Source organism: Paroedura picta, chromosome 10 (genome assembly GCF_049243985.1).
Source record: "Paroedura picta isolate Pp20150507F chromosome 10, Ppicta_v3.0, whole genome shotgun sequence".
NCBI classification, from domain to species: Eukaryota; Metazoa; Chordata; class Lepidosauria; order Squamata; family Gekkonidae; genus Paroedura; species Paroedura picta.
In genome coordinates, this window is record NC_135378.1 from 26,062,251 (window position 1) to 26,088,883 (window position 26,633).

The 26,633-nt window shown below is 43.2% G+C and overlaps 1 protein-coding gene across 2 annotated transcripts in view; it reads right to left on the bottom strand.

Annotated features, from left to right (window-relative positions):
• RFC1 (replication factor C subunit 1) overlaps window positions 1-26,633 on the bottom strand; it is a 40,520-nt gene that overhangs the window by 3,281 nt on the left and 10,606 nt on the right. The window contains exons 5-20 of one of the 2 annotated variants that reach the window (XM_077301711.1): window positions 18,039-18,271; window positions 15,331-15,405; window positions 12,810-12,887; window positions 11,337-11,424; window positions 10,964-11,253; window positions 10,631-10,738; window positions 9,226-9,405; window positions 7,727-7,831; window positions 6,331-6,727; window positions 5,960-6,069; window positions 4,818-4,932; window positions 4,560-4,648; window positions 3,749-3,886; window positions 2,172-2,267; window positions 1,522-1,620; window positions 32-186 (exon numbers count right to left, since the gene is read on the bottom strand). In XM_077301711.1, coding sequence (XP_077157826.1) covers window positions 32-186; window positions 1,522-1,620; window positions 2,172-2,267; window positions 3,749-3,886; window positions 4,560-4,648; window positions 4,818-4,932; window positions 5,960-6,069; window positions 6,331-6,727; window positions 7,727-7,831; window positions 9,226-9,405; window positions 10,631-10,738; window positions 10,964-11,253; window positions 11,337-11,424; window positions 12,810-12,887; window positions 15,331-15,405; window positions 18,039-18,271 — 2,356 coding nt within the window. The remainder of the gene's footprint in view (window positions 1-31; window positions 187-1,521; window positions 1,621-2,171; window positions 2,268-3,748; window positions 3,887-4,559; window positions 4,649-4,817; window positions 4,933-5,959; window positions 6,070-6,330; window positions 6,728-7,726; window positions 7,832-9,225; window positions 9,406-10,630; window positions 10,739-10,963; window positions 11,254-11,336; window positions 11,425-12,809; window positions 12,888-15,330; window positions 15,406-18,038; window positions 18,272-26,633) is intronic. The other variant, XM_077301712.1, reaches the window with a different exon arrangement.

A 26,633-nucleotide genomic window follows, 5' to 3' on the forward strand; every position in this document is an offset into this window, starting at 1 on the left:
AGTCCCAACTATACAGGCTCCATTAACTCACCCAGCAGCAGCTGGTTTCACATGTATGTAGTTTTCCTGGACGAAGAGAGGGGCTAGAGAGTAATCGTGGAAGAACAGGTCTGACTTGTCAATAAGAGACATACGAGAAGTCTCCTCTCCAGTAGCGAAAACCTTCCTGGCGACGTCAAAAGGGCCCTGTAGAACAATGGTTTTAAAGCAAACTGTAGTTTCAATTCCACAACAACAGCCATATTCAGCATCATCTGCCCAAGGATTCACAACCATCTGCATTAAATCTCAACAGCTCTGAAAGGTCAGAGCCCATCAGACTGGTTTAAAGAATAGCAATGACTTCTTTTTAGAAGTCATGAACTTTTCTAGTGTGAGCCAGCACGGTTTAATGGTTGAGCGGTGGCTTCTAATCTGGCGAGCTGGGCTTGATTCCCCTCTTCCCTACATGTAGCCAGTTGGATGACCTTAGGCTCATTAGCAGTTGCTCTGACCAAGCAGTCCTGTCGGAGCTCACTCAGTCCCACCTCCCACAGGGTGTCTGCTGCGGGGAGAGGGAGGGACAGCAATTGTAAGCCACTTTGAGACTCCTGGGCAGTGAAAAGCAGGGTATAAAAGCCAACTCTTCTTCTACATTCAGAGCCAGACTGGACTCTACAGGAGATGTGGGACTACCAGCTTTGCATTACCCCCCACCCTCTACCCCTACAACAAGCAGAATGCGTGATAGGCCACCATGCTCTTCTGATACCTGTGCCAAGATGAACAGGGAAACTGAGCATGATGATATCCCATCAAGTGGCCTGGTTGAGTTTTGTTTTGTTAACTGTATATTTCCTACGTTGGGGGAATAGGGAAGAAAACAAACCGCTGGTGTTTTATGTAGGAGCCCCCCCCCCCCCACCTCTCATAATGCCAGTCTCAACACAATGCGCAGAGCAAGAAATGATACCAACAGGACACTTGGCACTGCCTGCAATGTTAAGGGGTAGGTGCACCTCATTCCAATTTTTAAATTCTAGTTAATTATGCTCTATAATGTTATAACCAAATAGTGCCAGATCTAGAACTTCGATCTTTCTAACAATATTGTCAGAGATGGAAGAATGATGAAGTGTGTCACACCAAAGTTGGTGGCTAGCTGCCATTTTTCCAGTGTCATCAAGAATCCACTCTCTTCACATAGGCTGGTGTCACACAATCCATCAGCATTCTTTTACCTCTCTGTTCTGATAAGCTTCATCATAACTGGCCTATGTTCTTATTTATTTATTATTAGATTTCTATACTGCCCTCCCATACGGCTCAGAGCGGTTCACATACAACAGTGCAGGGGTAATACATGGAACAATCTGAACATATAACAAGGTCAAAAAATAACACAAGACATTATCAAGACATTTCTCATTCCTTCTTGGTTCTCTTTTACATGCAACTCAGGACCAACCCCTGCTTGGCTTCAGAGATCTACCAAGATGGAGCTAGTCGGGGTTATCCAGGTCAGGGCGATGCTTCTCTTACCAGCTTGATATCCTTTCTGGCTTTGCTGGCATCTTCTTTAACACTGTCATAAGTCAGGGCTTTGCTTTTTGCACACCACATGCTGAGATTATGTAAAACCTGAAAGTAGGAAGATGAGACAAAGTTTGCAAGGAATGCTTTCCAGAGAAAAATGCAAAATTCATAAATGTTCAGAAATAGTCACGAGGCGTGAGACTTCCCACTGCAAGCAAGACTTCTGCTCTGTTTTTTAAAAGCTCTCCCTCCTTCTGCCACTCCTTCAGCACTTGTCTCTGGAACCTTCTTGCCAGATTTCTTTGCTAATGTAAGTGTTCTTCCTTTATTCTCAAGCTTCACATACTGCATCTATTTCATTTCTTGTATCCATCAAGAATATTCAAGCCTACTGCTGCCAACCACTCCTAATGCAACTCCCACTAGTACTATTTTCCACATCACTTACTTACTTATCCAATAGAATCAGAGTCTACTGGACTCTGATTCTATTGTGCTACTTCAACACGGCTACCCATTTGAATCTTACTTATCCAAATCCTACATCCTCCCCTTCCAGCCATGCCCATCCCCACATGGCCATCTGCAGAAGATGGAATCCGCATTTCACCTGGTGGCATTGCAGAGCTCTACTAAGAATGGAATAGACAACTTACTTGTCTGATGTCCTGATTAGCTGCCAAGATGATTTCGTTCATCGCTGGGGGTGGGATTTTAAGCCCTTCTTTAAAGGCAATAGACATCATGGCACCCTGCAAATGGCAGAGACAACAAAATATGAAAATCCACAGAAAGAACATTACGCAGCCAACTACCAAGAATTCCAGTAAATCATAATCACAATTGTATTTTATAACAGCTATATGCCTAGACTGTCATTTTTAAAAATAAATTTAAAAGAAATTTAAATGATGTTTAAAAATGAAACTCTTTACAACAGACAGAGAAGGTACAATAACCTCCAACGGGTTCCAGATTAAGTGTTTTTTTCTTGCTCACCAGAAATGGTCAGCTCTGCTATAGTCCATGAGAATCAGAAGGACTGGCCACTCCCCCTAAGAAATGATCAGCATTTCCCTGGTGGTAACAACCAAGATATTCCTGGGTAACAGAAAGAAGCAGAGGCCTTCCGGGATGGAGACCACATTGTTTCAGGATTGAGGCCCCTCAAAAACAGATTCCGCACTAGTGTATTCAACCTGCAGAATTATGTGATTTAAGATTTTCCTGGATGGTGCCACTCGAACAAGGTGTTTCTAACTGAGCACTGCATTCCGTATTGCTTTCCCTTGCTCCATTAAAAAAACAACACCATGTACATGGAAAGGCAGCATATCAGGGAGAAAGGGCTCAGACAAAACATCTGCATGGCTTGAACAGCCTGTGAGCCAACAGCCAAACTATTTATTTATTTACTTACTAACTTATTTATATACTGCCCTCCCCTAAGGCTCAGGGCGGTTTACATAAAACGGGGAACTATACAGGTAACTCAGTAGTTGTAACAACAATACTGTAGTAACAATTAGATAATACAATAAAATGGTAGACATGGAGAGAACATTAACAACTATTGCTTACTGACACCCCTGTGAGTTTGATGGATCGGCAGTGGTTTCTATAGGAGGGAGGCTTGGGGGCCAATCGGAAGTGTTTGATTCATGTCGACCTCAACCAAATGCCTGGCAGAGGAGCTCCTTTTTGCAGGCTCTGCAGAACTGTTCAAGTTCCATTAGGGCCCTGATCTCCCTTGGGGGCTTGTTCACCAGGTGGGGGCCAGGATGGAGAAAGCTCTGGCCCTGATTGAGGTCAAGTGAGCTTCCTTGAGGCCAGGGATCACTAAGTAGTTGGAGCTTGCAGGCACAAATGCTTTGGCTTACCAGGGCTCCTACCTTTGTGGCAGGTTCTGCACTGCGAAAACAGGGGAGTTGTCAAGCACCCGGAATATCACAATATGTCACATGTACAGGCTCAGGTTAGATCAGCCCTCTATCAATTCATCTATCACAAGCTATCAGTCATGATAGCAGACTGGAACTTCGCTCTTTAAAAAAAAATCCTACACTAGTAACATTTGAAATCAGGATGTCTGGGGTAAACAAGGGGCAGTAATCACACCCAGTTTAAGAGTTGCCTGGAAACATCTGGTTAAGAAGCTTTAATGCAAACTGAATTGCCAGTCAGGTCCCATTAGTCACTGAGTGAAGAGGCCCAAGCACATTCATGGTCATACCTTAATCTGCTCGACACGTGGTCTCTGAAAGCGAAGGTCAAAACAGTAGTGGACGAGAGAACGGATCTTTGGATGATTCCGATCGTTACACATGCAGATTATTGGAACCTTTGTATGCTTAATCAGGTCAATCAGCTCCTGCAATTATACATTGCAACACTAAGGTTATGTTCTTCGTTTAAAAGCAAGGCAGCAAAAAGAAGAAGAGTTGGTTCTTATATGCCACTTTTCTCTCCCTAAAGGAGTCTCAAAGTGGCTTACAATCGCCTTCCCTTTCCTCTCCCCACAACGGGCACCCTGTGAGGTGGGTGAAGCTGAGACAGCCGTGATATTACTGCTCGGTCAGAACAGATTTATCAGTGCCATGGCGAGTCCAAGGTCACCCAGCGGGCTGCATGTGGGGGAGGAGCGGGGAATCAAACCCAACTCTCCAGATTAGAAGTCCGCACTCCTACCCACTACACCAAGCTAGCAGCAAATACTGCCTTCAGCTGTCAGTAGATCAGAATTAAAGTATGCCATAATTTAAACCAACACACAGTGCCACACATTCTTCCATGTTTCATTCTGATTAGTCTTGTCAGGAAAACAGGCGTTGAAGGATCAACACTTGCTCCACCCAATCTATGTTAGCTACCTATCTCTCTCCCCAATATACATGCCCCCTTTTTTTGTCACATTGATCATTTTGATGCTTGATTCTTCTTTTAGCTTACTCTGTCCCCCAAAGCATTCAGAATTTTCCGCTTATCCACCCATCCCACAACACCACGCAATGGATTATAACTATGCTTCCCAAAAGAAGCTTCACCTGAATTCCTCCTCTGTCTTCACTGCCTGCCATTCCATCCACTTCATCCATGATCAGGACATGCTTTGAGCTAACAGACGTTGATGTTCCTAAAGACAGGATGGAGAAGCAAAACGATCAGGCTGAGAACTGATTTAAAGTGGGCAAGTGAGCCAGCTGATTTTGGGGAGGAGAACTTAGTGACAGTTGTGGACTTGTAGGCAAACGGGGTCAAAATGAACTAAGTGAAGCAATAAGCATCCATGTAAACAGAAATACCTGAACAGAATCCTTTAATGCTGGTGTTGTTTAGAGACTCGGCAACCACCTCCTTCAGGCTGTTCTTGCTGCGGGTGTCGCTGGCATTTAATTCCACGTAACTCAAACCCAGTTTCTAATCCCAACCCAAAAACAAGACATCAGTTTTAGTATCAGATACCAACTAAAGCAACATTACTAAAAAAAAATACCCAGCCCTCATTCAAACGAAATAGATCCTTAGTCTGTGGCTAGTTTTGCAGCAGGATGGGAGGGGGCTCCTTTCCAGTGACCCCTAAAAAGGTTGCCCAATCTGTCAGCCCAAACCATCCCCATCCATAAATCTCTCTTACTTCTAGGTTAACAACTGGAGAGGAGGGGCACCACACACTCCTCAGCACCTCCTTTAACAAGCAGTTAAACAGTTAGAGTGGTTTCTCAATGGAACAGGCTTTCTCAGGAGGTGGTGGGTTCTCCATCTTTGGAAATGTTTAAACAGAGGCTGGATAGCCATCTGATGGAGAGGCTGATTCTGTGAAGGCTCAAGGGGGTGGCAGGTTACAGTGGATGAGCAATATGGTTGTGAGTGTCCTGAATTGTGCGGCAGGTTGGACTAGATGACCCAGGAGGTCCCTTCCAACTCTGTTATTCTATGATTCTAAACAACTGTCACTTCCCCAATACAATTCTATGAGCCTTATTAGCCACCAATATAAAAAAAGCATCTCCAGGCAGAGAAAGAACCTAGGTACTAGTTCTTGATTTATAAAACTAAATCCATCAATGTAACACAAAATGAACAAGACACAATAAAGACATCAGAATGTGAGCTAGTAAGGTCAGAGATTGACAGTGACAAAGTCAGCCAAGTGGACCACCCTCCTTTCCTATGAATTTCAACTTTCTCTCTGTGCCAGTGGGGGGAGGCTTCAGAATTCTCAATTGACAAAGCCGGGCTACTCCCACGAGGCAATTGCAATATGTATCTTTGTTCTTACTGACTGGTAAATACAAGAGCAGCAACTACACCCTTCCCAACATCAACATACTACACTTTTCCTGCCATTCAGCAGTTGCAACCAATAAGAAGCCCCAAGGGAACCTCAACGGCATGGATCAGATTTCCCACCCTCCCAACACCTATGTGAAAAAATACAACTCACCTCACAAACCAATGAAGCAGTAGTGGTTTTACCAACCCCTGGTGGCCCTGAAAGCAAAGCTGCTTTGAAACTGGCGCCATCATCTTTGCCTCCAAACTTACTGGATTTTACTGTAGGGAAAACGGAGGACAGGTTTATCCAGCCATGTCTAATACAAAGATGGACAGAATCAAATTATTTATAGCTGAAATGAAATGCCCGCAACTGCTATGAATGAAATGGGTACTTTAGATTGAACCCACTACTAGGACAGTCAGATTCCCGAAGAAATGTTAGTTATGTACAGTGCATTTCCCAACCACCTTGAGCCAACATCATGGGAGGCAGCTCCCAAAATATTCTAAACTACCAAGCCACATAGGTGCATTTACCATGCTTGTCCTCTGAAGTATTCTTGTGCCAGTTCCGAAGCCAACACAAAAGTTTATTAGCACAGCTACGATCTCCTTGCTGTCCAATGATTGTTTTGAGGGACGTGGGTTTGTATTTGTCCACCCACAACAACACTTCAGCCTCGCCTTTAGTTGTCTCTTGAACTGGTCTCCCCGCATCCTTGGCAGCATGTTTCTTCTCCAAGGTTTTTTGATCAAAAACCAGACCCCTCCTAGCTTCCATGGTTTCTTTCTTTGTAGATTTCACTGCACCATCTTTTCCAGGGGTAGACTTTTTCTTTTTAACCTCGACCTCCAATTTTGCTGGGCTAATTTTTCTTTCTTCTGCTTCTACCTTCTCTGGTGTTTTCCCCCATTTGGATTGTGCTTTCTTTACCTTAAGGGAGCAAAAATAAAATCATAGGAAAGCACTGGCAGGTCTGAACTAGAAGCCAGCAAACAGTGCTTTGGAAATCCAAGGCTCCTTGGAAGCTTACTGGGGATTCATCAAAGAGACTGGTAAAGGCAGTCAGACTTCCCTAACAGCTTGCCTACTCAGAACTTATCTTGAGCAGGTGGCGTTCTAGAGCAATTTATACGTTCATTCAAGGCGACCATGAGGACCATCAGCCCTCACCAGTGTCCCTTCCTCTGCAATAGGCAGAGGGACTGTAACAGACGGATGGGGTGGCTCAGCCAAAACGAACTAAAAGGAGGTTTCAAAGACTGAAAAGTACAGCTCTAAGATATACTGCAAAGCTTTTCAGAAGAATTTATTAACAGCAAGCCTTTCTTTTCAAGTCACTACTGCTCCACTCATGCGAGGAAGTTGCACTGTATCTGGCAGTTCTGTTCCGGGTAAGAGCAGAAAAAGGTCTCAGATTGGCAAGCTCTCTTGCCTGTTTCCCTACGCTGAGTAAGCTCCTCCCCCATGGCTTCAAATTTTCACATCTCTATTCCTAGTTTACACAGTTCTATATCTCCTGGGTCTAAAATAACATACCAGCTTGTAGGTGAAGCTGAAAGAGCTCTGAGGGAACTGTAACTGGCCCAAGGTCACCCAGCTGGCTGTATGTGGAGGAGAGGGGAATCAAACCCGTTCTCCACTGTCCTCTGCCAAGCTTAATCCCTGCACCCTCTGGCTGAGGGTTAAATGGATGCCTCCTTCATGCTCTGGGGAACACCCCCAACAGCAGAGAGAAGCAAGAGAGAAGAAGCAAGTTTAGGACAAGTGTAGAATACAAACAACAGCCAGGTGGGAGAGAACATTGGGAATGCAGCACCAGCATGCCTAAAGACTGCTCACCAGAAGGGCAACCAGAATATGTTCAGTGACAAATGAGGGCTGGAGAGGTGAATTTGTCTGCATGCCTTCCCAAAATTAATTTGCACAAACCTCGGCTTCAGCTGCCACTTCATACTTTGACTTCTTGCCCGGCAAAGTCCGAATGAGCTGAAATAAGCCGTCTTCATCAATAATTTTGGTCCCCAAAGCTGATGCCTATGACAGAAATAAAAAATTAAAAATAGCATACATCTGCAGAGCACTCAGGGTCTACTTTTATAGGGCAATGTGTTAAAATATAACGGAGGAGAATTACTCATGAAACTGAAAATGATGGCCATTAACTGAGGTGGCTTTAAAAGACGATTAGGCAGACTGACAAAGCACAGATCAACGGCCATTAATCGCAACAGCAGAAAGTAATGGCCATTATCAGAGGCAGTGCGCTTCAGAGAACCAGATGCCAAGGACGGACTAGGTTAGAATGGTCATAATGCATGAATGAGAATTTCTCAAGGCTATGCTGAGCACTGTTATGGCCACAACACTGAGCAGGATGAACCCAGATGTGAAACAGTAAAAGGATTCTCTTCTGAAAACCAGAGCAGGTGATTCTTCTCCTGTCACAGGACAGTAGTGGCTACATTTCCAGATGTGCAGAAAAATTCAAGTGTCAGCAGACTGTTCTCTACCAATATGAGAGGGGAGGAAATGGGTGGTATATGGGTAAGAGAGATGGGAAGCCACAACGTTTCAGCAAAGAGTCCCTGACTCCAACAAATTGTAGTCTCATGACTAACCTGCTAGATTTCCTCTTCCTTTTGCAGCACAACACAGCTGGGGAATGTCATTTGGAGGGGGGGTCCAGATCTACTTGAGTCAAAAATATACCTAAATATCCCAAAATATCTGGGTTTCTCAGAAAAATGTGCAGGGGATGGGGGGATTTGAAGGGAAAAAAACACCCAGATATAACTGGGAATTACCACTAAAATTCAAAAATAGTGGAGAGGCTGGAACTGACTGCTCCCACTCCCAGCTGTTTATGACTTTAAAGTTTAAAGGGACTGCAGAAAACAGCCCCAGGATCAGCTGTGTCAGTAGAGAGCAGGCAGTTCCCGCTTGCTTGGCTTGGAGTTGGCCTCTTCAGGAGAAGTCAGGCCAGGATTAGCTGGTGGAGAGCTGAGAGCTCCATGACAGCTTATCATTCTGCTGGCTACTCCTGCAGCCCAGTTTAAACTAGGCTGCACAAGAAGTCTCCTGTAGAGTAGTTTAAACCAGGCTGCAGGAGAACCCAAGCCAGCCCTAGGCTAGGGCTAGCTTCTTTTTTTTTAACTGGTCATTTTCTTCTGTTTTTTGGACCTGAACACATGAGATTTCCAAAAATTCCCAGATCCAAATACTGTACCAGTAATTGGGATCCGAGATTTTTCAGGACTCCTGAAATTTTTTTCAAGTCCAATAGATTCAAACTGAAAAATACCAATTAAAAAAATTGCACACCCTTAGTGCTCATGGATAAAATGGAGGGTACTGGGTAACTCCTCCCTCTGCTTTCAGTCAACAAAAAAATCAGCTCAGTACAGCCCAGTACGTCTAAAACCACGTACCTTTTCACATTTAGACACGCCACAGTCACGGCCCTTAACAAGATAGTTGGTCTTCTTGCTGATGTTACCGGTCACCTTCCCACCATAGCGCTCAATTAAAGACTTGGCCTCATCTCGTTCAATGGATTCCATGACACCCGTGATCACAAAGTTCAGCCCCTCCAAGCAATTTTCACCACCCTAGGAACAGAAATGTGTTAACAGAAAGCACTCCTGCAAACTGTAACTCACAAACCAGAAGCCAGTTTTGTGTATGCTACTCCCTCTTCTCTTCCTGGTATTAACCACACTTTCAAGGCACGTGAGCAACAATGCAATCTTATCCTCGGTGCAAACCAGATTTTGCCTGCCATTTTAAATTATGATTACAACCTGGTTTAGGAGAGAAACGTGTTTTAAATGCTCTGAACGCAGAGGGGTGGAGAGGGCAGTTCAGCACACATTCATCAGGCTAACTCTTATCTGAAAGTAATGGATTGCAGGGGCCTAGTTTTATTTCTGCTTGAGTTTTTACAGCTCTTCGTACAAAGCTGAACTCATCCTGTATACGTGAATTGGTCATGCTACCAGTACTGGTAGAGAAACATACATCCTAAAAACTGGAAATGCAAACAAGGACATAGATAGACTCACAGGGAAACACAAGCACACATTTCCTGGTGCTTCAAATGTTCTTAAAGTTGGCAGCGGGAGGCCTCAAGCACACAGAACTTATTGTTTTCCCCTGTACTAGAACTCTACTAAAAAAAATCTGTTTACTTGCAATCTGTGCTGTTCAGGATTCTTACAGTTGCAAGTTGGAGGCCTCTGATGAACGGGGCATACTTATTGGAACCCTTACCCGTCTTTTAGTGAGCCCCTCTGCGATTTTCAGAATGACAGACGGTGGGCTGGATCCAGCAGACAATTCCTGCTAATAAAAGGGGAGGTCCCAAGTCCCCAGGAGCAGCATTTTGGGCTGCAGTAGGATGGCGGAGGCAAGAATGTCCCATAGGCAGAAATTCCCTTGTGACAGTGGAAACTACCAGTGAGTCCAATCCAGTGACTGGCACCCAGTAAAAGCCATGGCAGAAAAGAATTAGAGCTCAGGTGTTCTAGATTACAGTCCAGCACTCCTTCACTCTTACATTCTTTTCGAACCTGATTTAGCAACATGAGTTGCAGCATATAGAGGTGACAAAAATCACCTGACTGAGCTTTTTAAAATTATGGTTGTAAAGGCTCGTTTACAAAGCTGCAGCAATGTCTCTCGAGGACTTGAAAAAAGAGATTGGCAGGAGGCAGGAGGGGGAGGGGGAGGATGGCTGGACAGGGGCCCTTCCACCCAACCCGGAAGAGCTGAGCCAGCAGGTATCAGCAACACACAGCACAGACCATCTTGCTGTAACAAATTAATCAGACTTACCTGGGGTATCTCTTTAGACCCGAGTGCTTTTGGACCTTCTCGATTAAGGAAGCTTCTGTAAGCCTGATAGTTGGCTCGCTTCTTTTCAGAGTCCTCAGGACTTACAGACTACAAAAGAAAATATATATATATTTCCCATGGATATAATCAGACAAAGGAAATGAAACACACTGGGGCTGACTTATAGGTTAATATGTCAACTAGGAATGTGTGAGCAAGTAAAGTGTAATGCCAACCAATATGACCAACCCATCTCAACAAAACCTTCCAGCACACATTAGCACAAACATAACAAAGTGTACTGTCCCCTAGGTGGCATTCCCCCAAGCCTACCTTAGATTTTTGGGGAGAAACCTTCTCTTTTTTAGGTGTCTTCTCTTCCTTTGGTGAAACTGATTTTACTTTTGGTGTCTCATTTTGTTTTCTTATACTCTCTTCTTTTTGCTTCAGAGCTGCCAGTTTAGAGCTCACTTTTGAAGACTGTATCTTATTCCCCAAATCCTTCCTCTCTTTACTAACAGAAGACTCTGGGTGTAGATCCAGATGTGTCCCAGTACCTTCCACGCAAGTCTGGTCCTTTGCAGTATAATTCCTTGAGTCATGTGTTGAATCAGCAGATTTCACTGGGGAGAAAGGGAGGTTTTAAGCCCAAAACAAGTGCTACGGAGTACAAACAAAATGATCTATTTTTCCAGGTGAACGTTACCTTTGTGAGCCTGCTTATTTCTTTCCATTTCCTTGGGACTCGTTTTTGCTGTTGAAATCCCCTGTTTATCTCCTGGATCCTTGCGAGGCTAAAGGGATAAAAAGGATTAAAAGATGTGCTCGGTGTACTTTGGAATTGAACGACACAGCTTTCAATATTTCTCCAATCTTTCTTTATATAGCAGCCAGCACCCCTTCACTATACCGTCAAGTGTGTATTTGGCTTACTCCCACAAAATGATATAAAGATACTAGATGACTAGAAGTACTTGGTCTTGACCAAAATTTTGTAGGGACATAGGAGGATAGAGTTGGACAATCAAGACATTCAGGCAGATCCCTGCAAAAATCACTACTCCAAGGTTGTGGGTGGGGGGAGGGATGAAATGCAGCACACAAAGAGCTGGGAGGGGGGAGGAAACTGCTAGTTTCTGATCAGCCATCTCCTTTCTTCCAGCAGCCCTAATAAGGCTTGGGACACTGGAAGAAGCACTAGCCAAGTAGGAATTTTTGCTTTTAATTACTACTACAGAAAATATAGGCTACCAGGGCAACAAAACATATTAAAATATTAATAATAATGAGAATGTCTCCATTTGTAATTCAAACCCAAAATATGTTTCAGCTAAATACATTTGGGTAAGTAGCCCATGTTTAAAAAATAAATTCTTTTCCTTCCCGTCGTTTCAAAGCTTTCTGGACTGAGAAGCTACTGCCACTCTTCAGCATTGTTAAGCCTGCCTCTTTTCTCTGTTTTCTACATTTAAGTAGAAAATTGGTTGACATTTCCAAAGGGCACCTCTCTGGCCATACAGGCAAGCTATCAAATATTTGACCTCAGCCAGCAAAATTGCTTATCTGGCTACCCACTGGGAGTAATTTCAGTGTTGGCTCAGGGTCAGTTGCAAAGCAATTTCCGGTAGCTACAGAATGCTGCCTGCTATTTGCCAACTCTCAAAGAATCCAGCCAGTTCAATCCAACACTTATAGCAAGGTGTGTGGAGAACTCATTCACAATACAAAATTTGGTCCAGAAAACTTGGCACGGCCACAAGTGTTCATCTACTTTGCATTCTGAATTGCTGTAACTGAGCCAAATAAGCAAGGCCTGCCCCGTCCCTATTTGGGCAGGGTACTGCTGATGAAGAAAAGCAAACTGGTAGCCAGCAGGTATGGTTCTGTTCACAAACAATCTGAAAATATTTCTCTGCTGTCGCTTCCCGTGCTGTGGGAGTGGCCTAGTGATGCTACATCCAGTGTGAGTGTCTGAATGATGTCACTTCTGGTGACATGTGACTTCTGGGGGCGTGGCAGGAAGGTGACATCACTCCTGGGGTTTTTTGAAGCCTGAAGAATGTTTCAGGGGGTTCTCAATGGTCAAAAGGTTGCTTATATAAATGCATACATTCTTCTAGAAGGCCTCACCTGGCGTCAAGAATTAGTTATACATAACAAACCTTTCACAAAGGGTTACCTTTTTCTTCTTTGGAGTTTCATCCAACAAGGCCAGTGTTCTAGCAAATTCTTCATCCTCATGCAATTGTCTCTCCACCTATAAGTAGTAGGAAATGTGTAACTCATCACAGTACAATTGCTAATAATCAGATTTACCCTGCCTGTGAACAAAGTTGAAAGCATATTTAAACCAAACGTTGTTCAAGCCATCCACCCCCCAAAATCTTTTAGCAAAAGCCATCTTGCAAGTAGCAAAAGCAATCCCCATTTATGTTTTCTAGGGAAGCAAGAAGGACCAGGTCCAGAAGATCTCCAGTCTCCACCACTCAGTTTTTGTAAGATCTGCCTACAATGAGACCAACAGATGGAGTTTGAAAGAGTCACACCAACTCTTACCTTAAATATTGGTCAAACTGTGATGTTATTGTACTGGCTAAGGGAAACCAGTATGGTGGCAAAGGGCAGTGATTTTTTTTTTGAGGGAACCATTTTAAGGAAGCTTGGTATAGTGGTTAAGAGCAGTGGCCTCTAAACTGGAGAGCTGGATTTGAGTCCCCACTACTCCACATGCAGCCAGATGAGTGACCTTGGGCCAGTCACAGTTCCCTCAGAGCTCTCTTCACCTACACCCATCTCACAGGGTGTCTGTTGTGGGGAGAGGCAAGGAAGGCAATTGTACGTCATTTTGAGACTCCTCTGTGTAGTGAAAAGTGGGGCATAAAAACTAACTCCCTCTCATTTATTCAAAATAAGCCAACACACCCTCATAATTCAAGTTATATTTTACACTCCCTTTTTGTCCGGATACAAATATATGCCCTGGGTGATCCATTTGTACTAATCCAATCTAGTGAAATTCTCTTTCATTTTGCCATTAACTCAATAACTACAACATCCACGGTGACCAGAATTGTCAAATATTTCTCTAAGGGAAAATAATTTATTCTGTGTCAGGACTTTTATTGATAAGAGTTGCGCTGACCGTGTTACGTAAATCCAATTTTTGGACAAGAATGAGATCAAAACTTGCCCCGATGCATGATTCAGACAGATAACTTCATAAGCAGAAGAATGCCAGAGGCTCTAGTTCTGTTTGGTCATAAACCACAGGAGGATATTAGGACCAATAAATTGCATTCATCTTTCCTGTTTTTGCCATGAAGCAGACATAACAACGAAAGTGGAAGAGGGCAAACCAAACGACACATAAAAGAAAAAGCTGTCAGGTTTGAACTGAAGAAAAACAGCCTCTCCTAAACCAAACCATCTTTTCCAAAACATCAGGTAACTTTTCATACAGACTTAAATATTTAAATGCAAACTGATCAGTCCCTTTTGGGGTGTAAGGTTGGCTTTTATATTTCACTAACAGTAAAGCCCACTGCAAAAAATAATATACAACAGGCTCTAGTTAGCCTAGGCTCCCTTTCAATACTCCACCTCAGCCTGGGAAATTAGAGGGAGAGTACTGAAAGGGAGCCAGGGCAGCACTGGGTCCCTCTAAACACTCCCTTGCATCCTGATGAAACAGGGAGAAAGTGCTTGAATGTAATGGGGCCATGTGCTGAGTCTGAAAATCAGCTGTAACATGGGGTGGGGGGGTCCCTTTAAGCCAACCTTTTTCAACCTTTTGACTGTGGAAGAGCCCCTAAAATAAATTTTCAGGCTTCAAGGAACCCTGGAAATGATGTCAGCTAGCCACGCCTCCCTACCACATCCCTTGAAAGTGACATGTCACCAGAAGTGACATCACCATGTGTACCTTTCACTCCCTCCCCCACCTGGCACCACTGGCACACCCATGACATTAGAGAAGCCTCCTATCCTCTCATGAAGTTGGAGCCAGGCTGTGACAGGTCCCCAAGACAACCAGTGCCATGCTCTATTTCAACACATCACCTATTTTATCTATTCTAGCAAGTCTTTTCTTTGTCTATATATTTGCAATCGGCATAAATATTTTCTCTTATGGTTCAGAGGCCCTTGGTGATGCTGTAATTGACTTCTAACTGAGACAGCCAGCTTGGTGTAATGGTTTAGAGCAGCAGCTTCTAATCTGGCGAGCCAGGTTTGATTCCCCACTCTTCCTCCACACGCAGCCAGCTGGATGACCTTGAGCTAGAGTTCTTTCAGCCTCACCTACCTCACAGGGTGCTTGTGGTGAGGAGAGGAAGGGAAGGAAATTGTAAGCCCCTTTGAGATTCCTTCAGGTAGTGAAAATTGGGGTATAAAACCCACTCTTCTTCATTTTGTCACCCTCAGAAGAGTGTCAGGCAACCAATTCAGTAAAATATGGCTTTTCTAATTAATTGAAATCCGTCCACACAAGCTGCAAGTCAGAGAGCAAGAACAGAGGATCCAAGTACAAAAGAGGCTAAAGAAACTAAGGAAAAAAGAAAAAGGATTTTAGCAGAAAGGCTATACTGAACTATCATGCCATGTGGTAAGAATATCATTCATCAAAAGAGGAAAGAGGACCCATGCACATTCAGCATGACGAAAAGGGGTGCTAAAAACAGGAAAGCACTGAAGTAGCTTACCTCTGTATTTTCTTGGAGCTGTAACTGCTTGGCAATAGCTTCATCATTGAGAGTGGAATCCTGGCTTTGTGAAGGCTGCATCACAAAGACAGAGGAATCACAGGGAGGTTCCATTTGGAACACAACACGGAATATCATTACATGAATGAGAATAAAGATATCAAATTCTCAAAGTATTTTTAAAACCCTGTCACACAACAGCTCTCAGCCATTTTTTTTCCCACTGGAAGGATCAATTGTTAGGTATAAATTGTTCTCTAAAAGGACATTCGAACTCACAACATATGAGTCCCTCTGTAATCTGGCAAAATGGAAAACGTAAGGTCTTTGTAGTTATTTTTTTAATGGTAAAACACTTGAACAGTGCAGTTTGATGCAGAGTTATTCCAGTCAGTAACATCGACAGGGTTACACTGGAAAAATTATGCATAGGATTGCACTATAAATCTTTACTGCTACAACTTGCTCAAAATGACAGGTCCCTTTAGTCACAAAGGCATCAAACACAACTTTAATAAACAGTGCATGCATTCACACAAAAGCTCAGCCCTTGAATAAACCTTTGTTGGTCTTAAAGGTGACTCTGGACTCAAATTATGTTTTGCAACTTCAGACCAACACAGCTACGTACCTGAATCAGACTTCATTGAACAGATACTCCAATAATTGTACCAGTATACACTCATTCGATATATAATAATCCCCCCTGGGATGGATGTCATTATGAATGACATAATTCCCCTCTTAAAAACTAACACATCCAAAAAATGGGTCCTCCCCTAATGCTTCCCAAAGTCATTATTGGGCTCCATGGGGCAGGAAGTGGTTCCCTTTCCTCAAAGGGGCACGATTAATTTTGGCATTATGTCATCTGATCCAACAAGTCCAAACACTTAGAACCAATTTCAACTGCATGGGGAATTGGAGGAAGGGGATGAATTACACCTGTTCATAATGCCGATAAAATTATTTCCCAAGAATATGTGGACAAATTATTTCTTTGCTAGATAATTAAGAGGCTGGTGATATGGAAAATCAGCTTTCCTTGAAAATAGCATTTGCACGTCTGCCCTGGTAATCAGAGACAAGGAAAGGAAATGCAGTAAAGACCTAATACTACTTCAGCTTTTTTTTACTATTGTCATATTGGGCCTTGTAAACCACTTTGAGCAGGCCTCTGTGTACAAAATTTATGTGCTACTTCTCTAAACAAACCACGAATCCCCTGCTCAGTAAACCATTAACCCAATACTGCAGGTGCCCTTGAAGCATCATAAAAACATGTTAACCATCTGGCACATCGAGTTCCTGCGCCAGTGGAATAAATCCTAGGACGAGGGCATGAAAACATTTCATAAAGAATACTCATCTTAGAGATGATCTTTCAGCCCAGCCTTATATGCTGGCTGTACTAAAGTAATTCGGCAAGCATAAGATTATGCTTCAGCTGTAACCAATCACTTGCCCTATGGCACTGTAAACTGGTCCACAGGATCAGGCAAACAACTGCTTAACCAACAACATGCCTTTAAAAAAAATTTTTTTAAACAGTCACCCTGCGGACAAGGTCCTTTCGACAAGCGGCCTCACGATTGAGAAGCTTCCTTCCATTGGAAATTACAGGTTTCCTTGACAGCTCTAGTTTAACAGGCTTTAGACCCAAGTGGGTCGCCGTGTCGGTCTGAAGTAGCACAATAAAATCAGAGTCCAGTAGCACCTTCAAGACCAACAAAGATTATTCAAGGCATGAGCTTTCAAGTGCAAGCACTTCCTGTTAGTGGCAAACTGCTGAAATGAAGAGAAGAGCTGCCCTCCAAAGACCTTTGGGGGGGGGATACTGCAACATTAAGAGCCTCTTGTGGCGCAGAGTGTTAAGGCAGCAATATGCTGTCTGAAGCTGTCTGCCCATGAGGCTGGGAGTTCAATCCCAGCAGGCGGCTCAAGGTTGACTCAGCCTTCCATCCTTCTGAGGTCGGTAAAATGAGTATCCAGCTTGCTGGGGGGTAAACGGTAATAACTGGGGAAGGCACTGGCAAACCACCCCATATTGAGTCTGCCATGAAAACGCTAGAGGGCGTCACCCCAAGGGTCAGACATGACTCGGTGCTTGCACAGGGGATACCTTTACCTTTTACCTTTACTGCAACATCAACATATTTGATTGATTTATATGCTGATTTTATTGCAACTGAACTGTTTTAAACCATGTTGTTATGTTCCCTGAGCGACCTAGGAAGGGCAGGCTACAAAAATAAAATTTTCACAGCTTCCTTCCTTACATTTTCCCCCAAGTTGTTTTACTTCTTTAAAAAAGCAATTTAATCTCTATAATACAATGAACATCTTTGAGAGCCCTGGCCAAAAACATCTATAAAGGGACTTTAGAAAATGGCCAGGGTTTAGTGGAGAGGTAGAGCTGTTTAACGGTGGGGGGGGGAGTTTGATAAAGATCAAGCTATGACTCAGGTTCTTTTCACAGCAATGCCACTTTTTACAGAAAGTGAAAATCTATACACAGACAAGGTGACAAACACAAAACAGGTTTTTCTGTCCTCCACTTCCTCTTGGGAAGAGAGGTGTCCTCTGAAGGAAGACACCTAATTGAACATGGCCGTGCAACATCATTTGTATTTTTCATTATATTTGTGGGTTTTTTTCTGCTCACAAGTCAGCTAGAAGAAAAGTCCATCAAGTCCTGGATTACTCACTTCTTTTCTTTTGCTTGACACCAGTTTTTTCTCTGATCGCTGGATGCTACCAGTTCCAAAATAATCAACTACAGAGGTTGGGGTCAATTTCACTGGAGAGAAAGGTTTCGTTTTTATTTTTGGTTTTGTGTCTGCCTTCGGTACTGCAGCTGTTTCTTGATGAAGTCTTGCTGACATCCCATTCTCCTTGGGTTTTTGGGAGACCTTCTTATGAACAAAGTCTTCCTCTTCATCTGAAAGGAAGCACGTATCTGATTACGCCTCTGTACGTTGGCAGTTGGCACACATTCCTTGTGTGCAACTGTTAAAAACCTCACCATAACTTAAAACAAAAAAGAGCAATAAATGAGAAGGCTCTTCAATGTGCTAATTAATACAGCCATGAGATATCAACGGTGGTGCTTCCAATAAACTATAATTATGCTGTCCTTTTCATATCAATAAGAAGAGCTGTAATAAGACCTTGAGTAAAATATTTTACCACATAAGTGTAGTGCACAAAAACTAATGATTAACATTTGATTAAAGTGTTCAATGAGTTGGAAGAGATTTTTCACCTTTTTCACCAGAGATGTTCCCACAGCAGAAGAAAGCAACCTTCTACCAGCACCCGAAGCAGCCGTTCACACCCGATGCAGCCAGCACCACACCACGGGGAGGGGGTGCAGGCGTCGGCATGCCAGCAGTACCGATACCCACATGCAGGCAAACTTTGCGCCTGCATGCATGCACCCGCGGGCGTGCTGATCCCCACGCCCCCCCCCTCGGCGTGGTGCTGGCTGCATTGGGAACAAACGGACGCTTTGGATGGGTAGCAGGAACCACCTACCTGAAACATCAGATACCCACCAAGTACACCTAAATAATTTATTTCTGTTGGTGGTTATCACAAGAAGTATTTTCTTAGGTAGGTTTTTTTTTTTAACAACCATAATTTAATTCTGGATGCATCACAAATATGTGCTTTAAGTTAATGGAATTATAGCCCTCTTATCTGAAGCAAAATGTCAAAAGCCACAGCGGCAATAAAAAGATAAAATTGATCTGCACAGTCTATTCCGACATCAATCCCAGTTTATTACTTTATTGGAGAAAAGAGAGAGACATGAAGGCACCAAGAATCATAGCAACTATCGTCTTAGCCATTGTCCTTACACACTGATTACTCGCAGGTAGCATGAAGATTCCTTTCCAGTAGAAACTATTAAGATCAGCACACTCTCATCCAGTGAAGAAGCGCAGGAGAACTCTTTTATCTTTGTGCCTCCCCCTGTCTGTGACCATATTTTAGTTGGGGGGGGGACACAAACCTTTAAAAGGTTACTTGAAAAGACTCTGGTGGATCTGGTTGATTTTGGATGGGGACCACAAGGCCTTCCAAGTACCGTGAGATATTTTGTCCATTCTTCATAGTGCCACCCCTTCTTATTATTTGTTATTTATTTATTAGATTTATATACCGCAGTTCCCAGCAAGCTGGCTTGTGGCGGTTCACTATAATGTAGCATACAATATCCAATTCCATAAAGCCATAACAGTATCGACAAAACCTAAAACAATCCCCACAGTTAAAACTATAAAACTCTACAGACGGCATTAACAATTAGATTAAAACTCTTCCCCACACAGTGAACCAATCATAGAATCATAGAGTTAGAAGGGACCTCATGGGTCATCTAGTCCAACCCCCTGCACTATGCAGGACACTCACATCCCAATCGCTCATCTATTGTAACCTGCCACCCCTTTGCCTTCACAGAATCAGCCTCTCCGTCAGATGGCTATCTAGCCTCTGTTTAAAAATTTCCAAAGATGGAGAACCCACCACCTCCCGAGGCAGCCTGTTCCACTGAGAAACTGCTCTGTCAGAAACTTCTTCTGGATATTTAGATGGAATTTCTTTTGAATTAATTTCATCCCATTCGTTCTGGTCTATCCCTCTGGGGCAAGAAAGAACAATTCTTCTCCATCCTCCATATGGCACTCTTTAAAATACTTAAAGATGGTCATCAAATCCCCTCTCAGTCGTCTCCTCTCTAGGCTTAACAAACCAAGCCCCCCCAACCTTTCTTCATATGTCTTGGTCTCCAAACCGCTCACCATCTTTGTTGCCCTCCTCTGGACACGTTCCAGTTTGTCAACATCCCTCTTCAACTGGGGTGCCCAAAACTGAACACAGTACTCCAAGTGAGGCCGAACCAGAGCAGAGTAAAATATAGGTATCGGGCCAGATGTCAATGACTGGAGATAGTATCAACAGGGGTAGATCACCCAATGGTTTAGGTAACAGTCTTAATACTGTCAAAGAATTAAGGCTTTTGAACTCTGGTGATGGAGAAGACTCTTGCGAGTCCCTTGGATTGCAAGGGGAACAAACCGGTCAGTCCTAGAGGAGATCAGCCCTGACTGCTTCTTAGAAGGCTAGATCCTGAAGATGAAACTCAAATACTTTGGCCACCTCACAAGAAGGAAAGACTCCCTGGAGAAGAGCCTAATGCTGGGAGCGATTGAGGGCAAAAGAAGAAGGGGATGACAGAGAATGAGGTGGCTGGATGGAGTCACTGAAGCAGTAGGTGCAAACTTAAATGGCCTCCGGGGAATGGAAGAGGACAGGAAGGCCTGGAGGATCATTGTCCATGGGGTTGCGATGGGTCGGACACGACTTCGCAACAACTTAATGCTGTGCCTAGGAAAGGGGGGCCAGTCTTAAGCCCCCGGAACCACCACCTGACCTCAACCAAATGCCTGGCAGAAGAACCCCAAGCCTATCCATGTCTTTGCCCACCACCTGCCAACCAACCATCTCTACTTCTGCTTTCATTAATGCCCTATTCTGCCTTCATGGTGCAATATGATAAACCCAGCATAAGCCTCAGTATCAAACTACGTGTCTCCTATGGATGTATATTAAAGCAGGGTTGCTATATTACTTCAATCATCAATTGAGCTTGTTCCTCTCACAGTGAACCAGAGTTTCTGGGCTCTAGAAGCTTTTAAGATACTGGCTTACAAATCTTCAATGGGCTTTTATATTAGACTTGTAAAGTTACCAGCAACCAACTTTCCAGCATGTTATCATCATGACTGTTTGTGAGCTACCACACATGAATCTTATGAATGGAAAGGATACAGGGGAAGGGATGAAGAAAACATTCCCTTTGCCAGTGCCTTTGTTGTTTCACTCAGTCAAGGGACAGAAGCCACATTTATTGTGCTCTCCATACAATTTGGAGGCACAAAACAATGCCCTAAAGAAAGGACTGCACAAAGTTCAACATAACATTCACAAGATGTCTTCTGCAAACCACTCTTCAGGTCTCCCTAGTATACTGAATTATACCACATGGATGTTACTGAATGGGTTGAAGCATTTGGATGTCTCCAAACATACCTAGGCAATGGAAGTATTTACTAATCTGCTCTTCCATTACTCATTACGTGTGAGCTACATTGTGTTCTGGTTTTGACAATCAATAATCTAAAGTGGAAGCTGGTTCCACCAAACACAGTAACGATGCAAAATAAAGATTAAAATGATAAGCATGGTGACCTGCACAGCACTCCGTGTGCTAGAAGACAATGTAACTTTTCACGTGAACTGTAGTTCCATACCCTCTAGAATTTGATTCCCCTCACAGTCTGAAAACTACAAGAGAAACGTGAGGACAATAAGCAAAAGAGGAAAGAAACGATTAAAACTATCCCCTTAAAACCACAATTTAGCCCCTATTCATACACTGTGCTACTTAATAAAATCACTTTAGAAGCAAATGGCCAGAAGGTCTCTGTTTAGGATTGAGCCCATGGACGGGTTATAGCAGTTTAGGCCGGATTTCCATCTTAAAGAAGAGCTTCTTGTGGCGCAGAATGGTAAGGCAGCCGTCTGAAAGCTTTGCCCATGAGGCTGGAAGTTCAATCCCAGCAGCCGGCTCAAGGTTGACTCAGCCTTCCATCCTTCCGAGGTCGGTAAAATGAGTACCCAGCTTACTGGGGAGTAAATGGTAATGACTGGGGAAGGCACTGGCAAACCACCCTGTATTGAGTCTGCCATGAAAACGCTAGAGGGCGTCACCCCAAGGGTCAGACATGACTCTGTGCTTGCACAGGGGATACCTTTACCTTTACTATCTTCAAAATATAAACTTTCCCTGAAGCAAATTTGGTGAGATTAACTTAGCGTTAAAAAAATGTCCTGCAATTCTATGAAGTGTAAGAGTGGACAAACATTGAAAAGAAACAACCTGACATACCAACTCCAGCTGCAGCCACATCGAAGTAATTTTTTTCCCTGCAAGTCAAATGGCGAACTGGTCACAGCAAGCAATGTACTACCAATCTCACACCAACTGCGCTCTTCACAGTGTAGGAAAGCACCATGGCAGCCAAAGAGATAGATTTCTTTCCCACTGCTGCTACTTGTAATGCTACAATTGGTCTGCTCCAACATGAACCCAACACTGGGTTTTGACTTTTTTCTGACATATTGAATAAGACATGCTGTAAACCAGAGCAATCTGTAGTTTAGTTGAAAAAAATGGCTCCTGAAGTCTACTGGTTCCTTTGGTTAACATGGTCCTCTATGTAACCACTGTCCAAATCAGAACACTCTACAGAAAGTTCTAGAATCTACCAACTGACTCCGTAAATTCTAAGATGAACAGAATTAGTCATGACTTCAACACAGAAGGCACAAATCTTCTGTTTCATGCGGTGGTAGTACTTTCATCATCACTATGGTCTGGTTTACAACCCCCAAACTAGCAGATCACTATTTTTAGAGTAAAACATCAAATCCAAAGGATATCCATTTATTTGGGAGACACCAAAGTCTGCTAATGGTCACTGTCTAAACCTGCGATGGCCTAGCATTAATAAATATGCTGAAATCCTCAAAAATATTAAGTGAACTTGCACTGAACCTTGTGCTGTTTCAAGGGCTTCCAGACTGCAAATATTGTAGCCCTTCTAGTAGATCTTGGTACATTTTTTACTGTTGTTTCATACACAGCAATACATGTTATTTAAACAAGCTCATGATCTATCAACCTCTGCTACCTGTTTTTATTAAGAACTGTTAACATGTTCTGACGTTGGGTCTTGTTGCATGGACCATTAACTCCAGCTCTGGAAAACAAACATTCTATAGATACAGATCAACCTGGACTGCACAGGTATCCCTTGGCCAGTTTTCTAAACCTTGGAAAACACTGAAATGTGTACAGCAATCTATAAACAGTAAATGCATCCTTATTGCTTTATCATTTCATGTTTTGACCCCTAAAAGCAAGGTTTAGATCTGATTGGTCATGGAGCAGAGTGGCCAATACAGGCAGCAATTCTGCCCTACCAATCTCTCCTAGACCTAGACACTATCCCTAACTTTCAGTTGGTGCACAGCCAAAAGCAATGTGAACTGGCTGCCAGAACCCACCCACAAACCAGTCAAGCACGAGTGATCAGTGTGGGCATCAGATAAAGTAATTAACCCTTGCATTCACAATCAGCTGTAATCACTGTTTTCGTCAACCTTGCCCTGCTGTGTGCTTACAGTTGCTAGATAAGAATAACCTTGATTTGTAATTGACGTTCTTTATGCTCAACCTTGACCGATGTTTTCTGGCATGTTGACAGTGAGAAAACCAACTGCTCCACCCAAAGCAGCCTTTCTCACCTTTGTTACTGTTGAGAAATCCCCGAGACATTCTTCGGGCTTCAAGAAACCCCAGAAGTGACATGATCATGCAGAATGTGGTTGGGAAGCAGAATGTGGATGTGATCATGCAGAATGTGGATGTGTACACACCCATCTGGGGCCCCTCCCCCTCCCACCTTCTGCAAGCCTATCATTGGCCATTTTAGGAGGGGAGGCAGGTCAACATGATCATATCTGATCATATTATCTAATAAATGCTTAACAATTTTTTAAAAAATGTATATTTTAAATTATCTCCCACTTATTTGGGAAACCCTTCCAGGGCTGTCAAGGAAACCCCAGGGTTTCATGAAACCCTGGTTGAGAAAGCCTGACCTAAAGATATATAATAAAGAACAATACTTGTTACCCTGCCTCCAGCCATACACACCCAGGTTAGCATTGTACAGAAAGCCTACAGTAAATGTAACAGATATCATGAATGCTAGCATCAACAGGAATGGCTATAGAAGGCTGTCAGCCTCTGTAAGTAGTAGATCCAAGTTTTCATCCCCCTTGTTTTCGTCAGTCCACTTTTCTGGTACAGAAACATCTAATTCCAATCTTGGTCTCAGAGGTCATACCAAAAGAAATTCCTGGTGGGGCCATGTACAGATAGTGCAGGGTTTTTGACAGACCAGGGGGAATACTTAGATTTGCACAAAATTCCAAAAACATTTTAAATTGGTAGGTTAACAACTCCAGAAGAGGAACAGCATGCACGGTTCTTGTTAAAGGGGGAGGGGACTTCAGGCAGCATTTTGCATTACAGCATGCAGAACAGGTCAGTTAAGGATAAAGAGAAAACAGACGTTGTGGGGAGTGGAACAGTTGACAATGGGGGTGGGGGAGGAAAAACTAGCAGGTGGGTCAAATAATCAGCCAGACAAGGTAACTGAGAGGGTGGGGGGAGAGGAAAGAGAAAAAGTGTCATTTTTATACCCCGCTTTTCACTACCTGAAGTAGTCTCAAAGGAGCTTACAATCACCCTTCCTTCCTCTCCCCACAACAAGCACCTCATGAGGAAGGTGGGGCTGAGAGAATTGTTCCTGGCCCAAAGTCGCCCAGCTGGCTGCATGTGGAGGAGTGGGGAATTGAAGATTAGAGGCCACCACTCTAAACCATTACACCATACTGGCTCAGAGGAACTGAAGGGTGGACAGAAATACCTCCAGTCATGCAATATAGCAGAAGCTTATGTGCCTTTAGTTCCAAGCTACTTTGAAAATGTGACCATTATATACAATATATAAGACCACTTTGCTATGCACAGTGTACAGCCAAGGATTGAGGGGGGGGGATGCTGATAACAAAAGCAGTACACCAGACCACCCACAGATAAAGTGGGACCATCTTCATAAGGAAGCACAGACTGTTAACAGTCTGTGAAATGGGAAAAGAGGGAGAGATGAGAATATCTTACTCAAGTCACTAAGAACATATAGAAATATTAATGGGAAGCTTTTTTGGGGGGATGTCATTATTTCCCACCATCCTCTCCACTTCCTTGTGGGCCTGTATCTTCTTATCTCTCAGAGGACATTTTAAATCCAGAAGTTAAAGGAAAACTATAGCTCAGCTAACCGACAACTGCATGTGAGAAAGTAACACATCACTATAAGGCCATCACATGGTTGTTTTTAAATTTGCTGTAACAGGCTTACTTAACAGCCATTCACCCGATTGTGTGTAGCAAATGAGAATGGCCTTCAGGTAACCAAACAAGCAAACTACCCACTGCCACCACCATCTTTTAGTGCACAAATGAATAAGGTAAGCATCTCATAAATGGGTAAGTTAGAGGGGGGAAACCCAGTCAAAACAAAAGTGTGGACCAGTAACTATGCACAAACAGTACAATACAAGATATCATGGCTGCACTGCAACCTGCACTAGTGACAAAAAACACACTGTTGAGTTTCGCAAATACACAAAGCCTCTGCATGTGAGGAAAAAAAACATTCACATCTAAATTTGATCTTATCTTTGTACTTTAACCACCAAAGAACTATACCAGCTTGTCTACTCAGATATTTTCTCTTTCAATCCACTGAATGATATATTCTGCACTAGAGTTTTCCACATCATTTCAAAATAGAAACCAGTCTTATCTGATAGAGTGGGATTCTTCACCCTGCTAAGCTATTCCCTACAAAATAATCTTATGGTTTAATACCCATGGCCTTTCAGTGACGTTTCCTGGATACACATATCTCATCTCATACATATGTATAATTAAAGCAGAGCAGCTATTATACCAGCCTCTGGACCACCTGCCCACAATCCTCATGTACATAAACATGGATCATAAGTGCAAGAAAAAAATCCACTTATTTTTTTAAAGTAGGACATAGGACAAAATCTTAGGGATCATCACAAACTGGCTGATGAACTTAAGTTCACCACGAATTTTGGCCTCTTTGAGGTTCTTGAACAGATTTCATGAACAGAAGAACCAGAACAAATTACCATGAATTTTAAGCCAATTCATGGTGGCTCATGATGGTGAACAAGCTCCTGCTTTCTGCTTTTCAGGAAAAAAGCAGAGCAGTTGGGAGCTCCCCATCACTCACTTGTTTTCAACTCCCCATGGTTATTCACAGGAGCAGAAAGCAGTTTAAATGGCCCTGCTTTCTGCTTCTCATGAAAAGACAGGGATGATTAGTTGAAACTCCTAGTAGCCCACTGCAATTTATTTGCTCAGCACTTCAGATGAAAACTGCACAAGACAGCCTGAAACAGCTGAGCTGCTCAGACGTTTTCCAGACTTTCTACAAACCCCATTTAAAGTAAGGTGACCAGATTTTAACATTGGTAAAGCGAGACACCATTGACTTGGGGGGGGGGGGGGGGTCTTGATTAAAAATTTGGTCTATATGGAGCAACAAAATTTTTCATAGAAC